This window comes from Syzygium oleosum, unplaced genomic scaffold (genome assembly GCF_021117445.2).
Source record: "Syzygium oleosum isolate NSW1041296 unplaced genomic scaffold, Sole_v2.1 Sole_v2.02, whole genome shotgun sequence".
Classification (NCBI taxonomy): Eukaryota; Viridiplantae; Streptophyta; class Magnoliopsida; order Myrtales; family Myrtaceae; genus Syzygium; species Syzygium oleosum.
Genome location: NW_026607486.1, coordinates 9499016 through 9511475, shown reverse-complemented (window position 1 = coordinate 9511475; position 12460 = coordinate 9499016). Strand labels below are relative to the sequence as shown.

General features: G+C 34.7%; 1 protein-coding gene across 1 annotated transcript; it reads right to left on the bottom strand.

Moving 5' to 3' along the window:
• Window positions 1-6414: 6414 nt before the first annotated feature.
• Window positions 6415-8366, bottom strand: LOC115690225 (GATA transcription factor 5-like). The gene is made up of 2 exons (XM_030616513.2): window positions 7761-8366; window positions 6415-7398 (listed from the first exon to the last, which is right to left on the bottom strand). The coding sequence occupies exons 1-2, from the start codon at window positions 8106-8108 to the stop codon at window positions 6724-6726; spliced, it is 1023 nt and encodes a 340-aa protein (XP_030472373.1). The 5' UTR covers window positions 8109-8366; the 3' UTR covers window positions 6415-6723.
• Between the last annotated feature and the right edge of the window lie 4094 nt (window positions 8367-12460).

Sequence of the window (12460 nt, the reverse complement as noted above, 5' to 3'; positions counted from 1 at the left end):
TGAGAAGAAAATCGCTCAGCTGAATTGCTTGCTAATCTTGGAATCAACAAGCTCATGGATACTAGTTTCTTTTAAAAATAATAGCACAGATATTCCTTGAACTTTGGTTCAATATGCCAGTAGTACTTGAACTTTTAATTTGTTCAATATGATCCCTCAACTTTAATCAAATGTGCAATGTGGTTCATAAACTTTTAGTTTGTTCAATGTGATCCTTGGACTTTTGATGCATCTTTAATGTAGTACCTGAACTATATTAAAATGTTCAATATTATCCTTCTATTAATTTAAAATCAGGGACAACAATGAACATTCTACATTATCAATAATGAACTATATTAAAATGTTCAATATAGTCCCTGGACTATATTGAATATGTACTAAAAGTTCATGGACCATATCGAACAAATTAAAAGTTCTGGAACCATATTGCAGATTGAGCAAAAGTTCAGGAACCATTTGTGCCATTTTCCTGTTTGTTTTTATTACCTCCTATAGAGTTACTTCACGTTTTATTAGGTAATAAAATAGGGATAGTAGATTTACGATGTTAAATTTTTGTATTAAGCTTTAGCCCTTTTACATATAACAAAAAAAGCCATTGCCTTCTACATTATTCTGTTATTTATTTTCTTTCAACTATCTCTATGTTATACGCTTCATATTAGTTAGGTTGATTGCGCTTTACACGGACATGTGCATTTCTGTTTGTGTTGGGCATGCATTGATATTCTTAGATGTTATTTTTTTTGTGTCGCACATGAATCCATTGTCACTTATGATCACGAGGATGTTGTTGAATATGTTATTCTATGAGATCTGTGTTAGACCTATATCGAGAAAAGGGCATTAGAGTCCTAAATATTGCGTATGGAGTGCAGTTAAGTCTTAAACCTTTCGATTGATTCAATTATTTCCTCAACCTTATCCAAAAAGTGAACTTAATTACATTTTCAATAAAGGTTTAGGACTTTGACAAAAATAAATAAATAAAGGTTTAGGACTTAATATAGCCAATTGAAAGTTTTAGGACCCGATTATACTTTTTGATAACATTTTAAGACTTGATTGAACCAATACAAAAATATGACTAGATTGCATTCTGTATATAAGATTAAGGACTTATGGTGCAATTTTTCTGACCTATGTCTGTGCATAAATACCAAAACAAGAAAACATTTCTAAACTTTTTCTTTTGTATCAATAGAGTGTCCGGGACTCTTTAAGCACATAAACATAAAAAGATGGCATGGAATTTTGAATTTTATAATCAATTTAAATGGATATAAAATGGAAAAGTTACAAAAGAAGGCATGTAAGCAAGTTTAATTCTATTTGTGTTCTTGCGTATGTGATTATACTTATCTATCCGGGGCCACATTGCTTAAATGTAATTCTCATTCAAACCTTCTTCAATGGACAAGTTAAAAATCAAAACTGTCTTTCTTTATCCCCATTGTTTGAGATGAATCGCAAGTTTACGATATATCTGGCAACTACATACATAATTTTCAATTTTTTATTTTTTTAATGAATATATTAATGTGCTAAATGATTACACTAACTCCCGCTTTCAAGCACACCCGACATCTTCTACACACTCTGAAATGTTACGAAGTGAATAAACATTCATCTCGATCCCCCTCTCCCAGCACGAACCTCATAAAAATTCTGGCTAATTCAAAAAAAAAAACACCAACTTATTTTGAGTGGCAATTTTAACCTGAACATTTTTTTGTCTAAATAAAAAGCATCAATTTTTACTCGAATTCCAAATCTGGCCCTCGTAATATGAAAATTTCAAATTGTCCAGGCCGCATTTGAGATTTAAGTGAAAGTTAGTGATTTGTTATGAGACAAAAAAAAAGTTCATGCAAGAATTGTCATTCAAAGTAAAGTTGGTGCTTTTTTTTTTTAAATTAGGCCTAAAAATTCCTCATTCAGGTCATTGAAAAATTTATCAAATTGTGTCACCAACCATGGACACATTCCAATCACAACTAACATGTAATTTTAGAGGCAGTGGCTGTGGTTTTGTGGACCTATAAATGAAATGGTTTGGCATCAGTTTTCGAACAATTTAGTTAGTTCATCTTTTCGAACGGTCTTTTGAGTGCATCCCCCACATCAAATTTTTTTTTTTGTTTTTACATCTTGAGTACTTTTAACAAGACTTCAATTTTAGGTTGCAAGTTTTTTTTCTTGAGTGCTTCGGGGAAAAGGTTTAGATACTTGCTATGATAATGAATAAAAACCGATTCCGGGAGTCACGGTCATAGGCCGATGTTTGTAAAGGCTAGACGTTCAAAAGGACATCAAGAACAGTCATATCAAGAGATTATGACCATACGATCTTTGGTTTGACTTCTGTCGACGTGAAGGATCTCTCTCTAGAAACTCATGTCGTATCCATATAATGCTTCTACTTTAATTAATTTAGGTACTTCCAATATCCACTTTAAATCCTGTTTTAAAAAAACGGTTTCATTTTGGATTCTTATTTGAAAATTTTCCTAATTACTTTGTTCACTCTTTGCACAGACATAATCGGATATCTATATTTGTATCTGTATTGATGTCCTTGACATTTGAATATTTGAATCACTTACAAAAAAGAATCATAATCAATAAGGAAATGCATTTAAATTGATATTTAGAAATATGTATAAGGACAAAACTCGTGAATATTGAGTTTTGTAATATAAGTTTGTCTTTTTTTATATACACCTCCAATATTCAACGTTAAACTTGGAAAATACAAAAAGAAAAGTATATCAAATAATTTTTCTAAATAATATAGCTATTTTGAAAATATTCTGACAATAATTTAAGGAACTTCATTTGATTTACATTATTATGCCCCATTTAATGTACTTATATTTTGCAAATATAACTCATGTCATTACGAATATCACTTAAAAGCTATCGGAGGACTCATTAACAATTCTGCAAATAGGGTTTTTTCCTTAAATTTTTATCTTTTACTGATCGAAAATAAAATCTGGGTTTTCAACTACAGCCTATTTCATTACATATATAAATCTCACTTAATTAGAAACTTCATTTTGTTTACTTGTTAGTTGTTACTATAAATAAGGTGCAGTATAGCTTATTCTAATACATGAAAAGAATTTACTTAATTCCAAAATGTTACAATCAAACTATTCATATAAATATTTAAAAATAAATATTTAAGAACATTAAGATTAAAAAAATTAAAAAGTAAAATTATATCTTATCACCAAAAAATTTATCAACAATTTCAAGTATAGCTTATACCATTAACTGAATAAATTCCACTCTACGGATATAAGTTAATAATTAAACTATTGCTAGTAAAAGCATAACTTATTTTATTCAAGTAATTTAGTTTAGTGCATTAAAAGAATTATAAACTAGATAAATTCACTCAGTTTGAGAAGTATAGAATATCTTATTACATTATCGAGGATTGATACAGAAATTATTAAATATGATTCTTTTCGTTATGATGAAATTAAAGAGAGGAAATAACTCCTGTTACTTTCAATATTATAAAAAAAATGATTTCTTAATTTAAATTTGCGATAGAGTCTTAGTAAGAAAAAAGAATTGATATTGCATCTTATTGAAAACAAAGCGCATTGTTTTTTTCACTTTTTCTTTGTAAATGAACCTACTCCAAATACAACTTCCAAATTGTATGCTAAAAATATCACTTCCTTTTTCTATTTACGTATTACATGCCAAGGAAGAATAATAGTGCAATATCTTTTTTGCCTCATATTAATCTTAAGCCTCCTTAGATTATGATATTTTTTTAACTAAAATGAATATTAACATTGAAAAAGTTTCATGTCTTCTACATCATATATCATAATATTGTTGTTAACAATTGAAAAACTATGCATGCTAAGTAATTAATAGGTTTATGCATCGTATCAGCATGCATTACAGCAACATAATCGAGAAAGGATTCTGTTCTTACTTATGATAAAAGTTAGACTTGAATCATTAGACCCGTTAAACGAGTGAGTCGGATCGAAAATGGTCCGATTTTAATTGACCCATGTCCATAGAATATAAATCTAGTGACCAATACCTGACCTATATTGTTAAAATACTTTCATATTTAATTGAATATAGAAACATGGATACCCAAACTGGAGCGAGAGCACGGAGTGAACAAGCGCGAGATCGAGTGAGGACGAGAGAGAGTGAAAAAGAGCCATATAGGTGAGTTGGGTCTAAGTAAGTTGTGAATCCATTTAACATCTATATTGTTTAGATTTTATGACTCATTTATTTAATATAATTAACCAATATGACAACCCAAACCATCAAATATGGGTTAAGAAATGGGTTTATGATCAATTTTGACAGATCTAGAATTCATATTGAAGCTGTAGAAGAACATAGGAAAATCATCTATTTGTCTCTTGGAGTGGATAGAAAATGTCAATTTACTCTGTACTCGAACTTAAATTCGTCAAATCCACCCTTCAATCACTTAACATCTTTTGAAAAATACATACTTTGTTAATGATCAAGACATGGTCCACATTGGATAGAAGATACGTATTACCCCAAGTGCCAATGTCTGGTGGATGACGTAGCAAGTGCTTTAGGTCAATCGGCTTTAGTCGATGGTGTTAGGATTAGCCACATAATCACAAAGAAATAGAAAATAAAAAACGAGAAAGAAAATCGAGACACAAGGTTTTTATCTTGATTCATCTTTAAACTAGGATTACGTCCATAAGAGAATTTCACTATAATTATCACCTCATACCTCTTTTTTACATCTATCAATTATAAGAGAAAGAGAATATATATAGATAATAGTTTGATTAAAATAGGAACTCTTTTTAGGAAACCTACTCCAATTAGAAAACCATTCAATAAGGAAACTTTCATTTTTCGGATTCAAACTATTAAAACCCTCTAGCGGCTCGAGGGCACTATCCCTGCAACTCCCTTAGGGCGGCCCCCCCGGACTCCTGCCTGCTCATCGGGGAGTGAGAACCCTGTGCTGTCCAGTCGCTGAGGAGTATGAATCACACCTCAACATATAAGGGTAAATTTGACAAAGAATTTAGTTCAAGAGGTGAATTGTTACTCTCTTGTCCACTAAAGGGGGCAAATTAATAATTTCCCCATTCTTCTAGACTAATTTCTCAAACAATGAATTCGAGATAAACATCGATGTGATCCGCCGTGTACACTTGTAATTTGTCGAATAAGTTAAAATTTGAATTCTAATTATAGAATATCACATACAATAAAGTAAAGTACAATCGGGCCAACTCGATGGAGAACGCGACTCAATTTGCCCCCCTCTTTATCATGCCAATTGCCAAGTTGACGGAGTCTTGATAACGACGATTTCATTTAGGCCATTGAAAATTTGAAAGTGATATGGCTGATAGTGGGGCATTGACGTTTGACTTTTCATTTTTTTAGGTGTGTATATATATACACACACACATATATATAGATTCATGTATGTTTGATAAGAGAGATAATCGTCGAGATCAATCACATTTGAGAAATTTTTACAACTTATTCATTTTATTTTATGTTTTCTATGAGTTTTTATCACATTAGATGCCGCTTGGGATGTCACATAACTGATGCAACATCTAACGGTAGCCTAACAGTTATGTTAGTTTTTCCATTCGTTACGAAACAACTAGTAGAAAAAAAAAATTTATATGACTCACAGGCTCAATTGGTAAAAAAAAATTTATTTAAGGATGTAATTGCATAATTTTAAAAAATAAAGAGACTATTAGTGTCCGCTTCCCTATTATTTGTGGCTTTAGTAATTATCTATGTTAAGACCGATAATATTAGGATTTTGAGATTTATTCTCTAGGGTTATAAATTATAGCACAAGGTAATATTAGTCTTGTAAATACAATTTTATCTTTCTATATTAAGGATCGAAAATTCAAAAATTCTTTTTTTTTTATCATCATTGCTTCATACGCATATATATAATCGCAGCACAAAATGGTGTGACACTGACAAGCATGCGAATCAGTCATGAACCACGTTGATAAAATTATTCAGATATTTTGTTTCGCTAGCTTGACCTCATCAAATGGCAAGATCGCACACCACCCAATTTATTATTATTATTATTAGAATTGGGTTTTCGACGACCATAAGAAACCGCCAAATCCATTTGAACATTTCAACAGCTTGTGACATCGATTCAAACTGTAATTTGAATTAGACTTTGACTTTATCAGGCGCCAATCGCTAAACCGATACACACATCAAACGTCAAACGAAACTTCTACCGTATAGAAAATTCCATCGACAAGTAATAATTTGGACCAAAATTTCGAGATGAATTTACCTAATAATTTGAATTAGACTTGACTTTCTCGGGTTCCGATCACTAACAAATTTTGTTTTGGGCCACAATTCCGACACAAATCCACCTAATAATTGTCTTTTTCTAAATATGCCATACATGGTAAGTTCTAACATTACAATAATAATCTTTTAAAAGACGACGAACCAGATCCATATCTCGTAATCATTCTGGTCTCCCAGGTAAATGAGAAACTATTAGTTTAAACTACCTGCACTCCGTCTAATCTAACCTACGCTAAAAGCAAATAATAGCTAGTAGCTACTTCTAGAAAAAAAAAATGTATAATACTAAAGAAAAAAAAAACCCACTGAACCGGTCCGGTTCGAATGACCTCTTCTCCTAACCCAACAGACCCTTCAAAAACTGGTGACCATCCGGTTCAACTTCAATCCGCCTCCTTCAATTCCGTTCCCGGCCACCTCCTTCCTTTTCCTCATCTCCAACACTTTCCGGTGGCTGTTCGAGTGAGCTTCGACCGAGAACGTCGGGCTACAAGCTGGTCTATACTCGGGGAAGAGCCGGCCCGACTTGTACCGGACCCCGCACGCGTTGCAGAGCGTCTTCAGGCCCAGCGGGCCGGCCCGCCACTGCGGGGTCTTCTGCACTTGGCAATGGCTGCAGCGCCTCTGGAACTGAAGCTGGCCGGCCTGATCCGGCGGCCCCCTCGTCTTTTTCACCTTCTTCTTCTTCTCCGGTTCGCTTCGGCCGTGGTCGAATTCCATGTGCGTGAGCACGCTCGTGAAAGAAAGACACGAGCTCGACGAGTTCTCCGACGAGCACGAAGATGACTCGGAGGAGGACGGTGGTCGGTCCTTCTTCGCGGGCCGGGTCCGTTTGGTCCGGGTCTTGACCGGAACAGGCGAAGTAAAACAGGGCGGTCTCATGAAAACCGGTCTGGGTTCCGGCTCGGACCGGTTTTCGGCACTGCTTTCTTGTTTCCATTTTCCGGCGAGGTAACAAGTCGGGAATTCGGGCGGGGAATCATCTTCCACAAATTGAGACAACCATTCAAGCTCTGCTATAACAACATCCTGCAGAACAGCATATGATATTCAGGTTATTAAAAATAAATAATCAATCGTAGCTAAAAAGAAAATCTAATAAAATCATTGATATGCAATTACCAAAAACAAAAAAATTAACCTTTACGAACCGCATAAAAATTGATAAAAATCATTCTCTTTTTTCTAATTTAAAAATACCACCTTAATTTATCTCACGAGGTTCTCACATGACCATGATTAACGAGCGCGGGAATGCAATTTTTCCAATCGACATAGCATAAATTCAAAAAAAAAAAATCTGACAATAAAAAGCTTCACAAAAAATAAAATCTTAAGGAAATTACAAAAATAGTTATTTCGATAAATAAAATAAAGATAAAATCCGTTACCGGAACGGTCAATTCACCGGTCAAGATAGGCTCGCCGGAGGCCGGAGAAGAGGAACCGAGATTGGAGCAATCGTCAGCGCCCTCTTGCGAAGAAACAGAGACAGAGTCCTTCGCTTCCTCCCCTTCGCCGTCGTCCTCACCTCCTCCTTCTCCTTCTTCTTCGACCTCCCCATCACTGTCGCTAGAGAAGTCGAACAAGTCGTCGACGGCGAAATCGTCGTTGCAGGCGGCCGAGGACGCGCCGCCGAGGCCGAGCAGGCAGTCCTCGACCGCCGCGTGTTGGCCCTCCTCCACCTTGCTGCGGAAGCTGGACTTGAGCGCTCTTTCCACCATGGACGACGACTCCATTCTTCTCTCTCTCTCTCTCTCTCTCTCTCTCTCTCTCTCTGTGTACAATTCACCCCCGCCAAATCAAATCTTCGCGAATCAAAAGCAGTTCGGCGGAACCCACGAACTGATTCGCTTCCAAACGAGCTTGTTCCTGCGTCGTACCTGAGTGAACGAAGGCGAGAAGAGCGGGTGTTGAAGAAGAGGGAGATTGCTTTGCTGTGGATAGGAACGAGGAGTTGGTCAGAGAGAGCGCACTGGAACGGAGGCGAAACAGGTGGTGGGAATAGATGGTTTTTATCTTTATCTTTTTCATTTTTTATTTTATATTTTACTTTTTGGGTTTTCTACGTGAAAGTGCTTTTATGGGCGGGATACCGACACAAACGGTCTTCAACTTTAACCAAATGTCCAATTTGATTCAAAAATTTTTAATCTGTTCAATGTGGTTCATGAATTTTAGCTTAATGTTCAATATAGTCCCTAAACTTTTAATCTGTTCAATATAATTCATGAACTTTTGGTACATATTTAATTAAATCTCTAAACTATATGAAAATGTTCAATGTAATCCCTGAATTTAAATTAATGGTAGGACTACATTGAATATTTTCGTATAGATCAGGGACTAAATTGACCATATACCAAAAGTCTAAGGATCATATTGAACATATTAAAAGTTTAGGAACCACATTGAATATTAGACTAAATTTTAGGGACTATATTGAATAAATTAAAAGTTTAGAGATCAAATTATATATTTGGTCAAAATTTAGAGATTGTTTGTGTCATTTGAAGGGTATACAATTATTTGTTTATTTTACAGTGGTGGAAGAAAATCAGGAAGACGTGTTGTTCGGGGGAAAGTTCAAAAAACGATGGGTTGAATTTGGGAAGGTTGACGGTTCAAACAAAGTTCCTGATGGTGGCGGAGGAAGGGTAGTTTCGTGCCTGGACCGTTCGGACCATCCAACCACGATCGGGCCATTTTAGTTTTCGTTTTCCATCGACAAAGACAATTTGTTTTGACCACTTGTTTCTTGGTCCGTGGCAACGGGTCCAAGCCGAACAAACCAGGAAAATCGGGTTGGGTCAAGCCGGGCGTCGTCACCCGACCAATAGGAAAAATTGAAAAGCCAACAATATAGAAAACGGGATGATTGGTTTCGGGATGGGTAGATTGCAGATCTGAAGCCCGGAGAAAGTAGCAAAAAAAGTTATAAACCTATTGCACCGGTACAAATTCAGTCCTAAAGCTTTTGATTTGATCAATTTAGTTATAAAATTTTTGCATTTATGCCAATTGAGTCCATTCGGCTAATTTCGGTTGGAAATAGCTGACATAGATGTCGTCCATTTTATATAACACGATTGACACTGACGTGCACAAAATTTATAATATTTTAATATTTTTTTCTAATTTTTTATTTATTTATTGTGGTCAAGTTGCAACCCTCGCTTGGATTCGGTGCAGCCCTCACTTGGATCCCTCACGGCCTCTAGCGAGGGCCTAGCGGTGGGCGATGGCTTGAGTGAGGGTTGTGACCCTCGTGGCCACAATGAAAAAAAGAAAATAAAAATATTTAAAATTCATAAAAAATTAAAATTTTGTAAATCTGGCATCCAGAAATTTCGTAATAATATGTACGTAGCATTGGAAATTTTCCGTATTTAATAATGATGCTTAGATTATAAAGCTAAGTATTATTTAGCTTAGTATTCGTGTGGACGTGTAGAAATCGTTGTTGGACCGTACATTTGTGAGGCGCGGATTCTGGAACGCAATCATTCTGAGTTAGACGAGTTTAAAATTTGTAAACGTTGATGTGTACATTAATAGTAGAGTGGTGTTAATTAATTTACCGTCGCCTTAGTTATTGATGAGTAATATCATTAGTTAAACTCTAGTTAATTAGTGTTAATAATTTATTTTGTGCTAATGGGTGATAAAAGGAAGAGGAGTCTCTGTTTTTAATATAAAATTCCACTAAACCGACTCTTAAGACACCAATCGTGGCATAGGGAGGATTAATGCATGGCCACATGCTCTATTTGGAGAATTCAAGCATGCCACATGCTCTTTTAAGCTAAGCCTTTTCCACTAATAAGACACATAACCATAAGCCACAATTATCTTGGCTATTATTCGTCTCTAATATGTCTTGACTTCACACACTTGGCCGTAGATTAAGAAAAGATCTGCCACTTGTGACTTCATGCATTTTTCCACTTCAAAATCTACTCCTCTACTTTATTTTCATCTTGGTTACATCGGAGGGAATTTTTCATCTTAGTCGTAACTTCCTTTTTCACTTTCAACTCTCAAAGATAATCTACTTTCACCACTACCGGATTCAAGATCTACATAGGGGCTTTAACTTCGGGTTGTTTAGATTTTGCGCGAGGTAAGTGAAGACTCTAGCATTAAGTTAAATTAATCTACTTGTTACTTTTAACTTGGATGGTTGTAATATGTTATTTTGATGTGTTACAATAGTGACAATATGGTGATTTGTGGAATTGTTTGGATGGTCTCAAGCATGGTAAAAATGGGTGTGATTTGTTTCCTTAAAGTGTGGTATAATTGGCAAGTGCAATTGTTAGATCTAAACGTGGAAATGTTATCGTTGAAATGATTGTGGAATTCGTCTTGCTGGTCTTATGCATGTTTTTAAGGTAGATAATCGTTTTACTTAAAGTGGAGTACATTTGGCAAGTGGAAATGATGAATCTAAACTTGGAAAAGTCATATTTGTAGGTTCAGACTCAACTGTCGTTCGTAAAATCTATTGGCTTCTGAACCGAGTAGATTTTACCCTCTGAATCTGGACATATTGATTTCTAAACTCGAATAGACTTTACTTTCAAAATCTGAATATATGTATTTTTGAACTTGAATAGGCTTTGCTTTTAAAATTTGGATATATGTATTTTGAACACGAGTAGACCTTACTTTCAAAATCTGGATATAGGTATTTTGAACTCGAGTAAGCTTTATTTTTAAAATCTGGATATAGGTATTTTGAACTTGAGTAGATTTTACTTCCAAAATATGGATATAGGTATTTTGAACTCGAGTAGACATTACTTCCAAAATCTGGATATATGTATCTTGAACTCGAGTAGATTTTACTTTCAAAATTTGGATACATATATATTGAACTCGAGTAGACTTTACTTTCAAAATCTGGATATATATATTTTGTGAACCAAGTAGGTTTTATCTCAAAAATCTGTGTATATCTATTTTTAAACCCAAGTAAATTTTTACTCTCTAAATCTGGTTATATTTATTTCTAAATCTGAATCTGGATATATCTATTTCTTAACCAAGTAAATTTTATTCTCAAAATATTTATATACTTATTTCTAAACCAGAAAATATTTTACTATTTCTAAATCATAATAGATTTTACTTTCAAAATCTAGACATACTTATTTCTAAACCCGAACAGATTTACTTTAGAACAGGAATATATTTTCTTTCTAAATTTGAATAGATTTACTTTATAAACTGAGTAAATTTACTTTTTGAACTTGAGTAGATTTTTGCCTTTTGAGTCTGATCACATATTGTTTCATACTTATTTGCATGAATAATGCATTTAATTGCTTTAAGGGATATATGATGTGAAAAGAAGATGAGTATATGCATGCAAATGCTCAATTATCATAACTTGCAAGAGAATAATATAATTTTCGTCACCCACAAATCAACGGTGACGATACCCTGTGTGTCAGGATGTCTCGGAGGGTATACCGAGATGTCTCGGGAGTCGAGATGCCCCGGAGAGTGTACAAGGATATCTCAAGAGTTGAGATGCCCCGTAGGTCGGAATGCCTCAGGAGTGTTCAGGGGGAGAAGTAACGAAGCATGAGTATGAATGCTATATATCATATGCTGGTGTCTGAATGAAAATATTGTGGAATAATGAAATGATCAAATATTGTGGCATATCCAAATGGAAGAGGTATAACATTTATTTAAGTTCTATGCATACTGGTTGTTATGCATGTATGTTATTTGTGCCAGGTGAAGTAGTAATATGATTTTCTTAACTTAAAACTAGAGATTTCATTTATTGGGCCTCAATTCATTCCTTTATTTTTCAGACGTGTAGGATGGATGTTCCACAATCTTTGCATTTCGGAGTTCCGATGAATTATGAAGGCATCTATGAAACAATATTTGTACATGAGTCTGAAGTGCTATATACTAAATGTAGCTCTACTGTGTGAATCGACGTGGGTTTTACGGAGTGGGTTCCCTATCGGTTTGTTGCATGGTACCGTAACCTTCAACATAGATGGTGATGGTCCCGCAACGGAGGGCGATGTTATCGATCCATGACGTCATCAGACTTTTGTACAAG

Bases quoted from the DNA above. Each gene is read 5' to 3' on its own strand.
- LOC115690225 (XM_030616513.2), bottom strand. From the start codon at position 8,108: ATGGAGTCGTCGTCCATGGTGGAAAGAGCGCTCAAGTCCAGCTTCCGC. The intron at 7,399-7,760 runs GTAACGGATTTT...GCTGTTCTGCAG, and splicing joins CCGGTGAATTGACCGTTCCG to GATGTTGTTATAGCAGAGCT.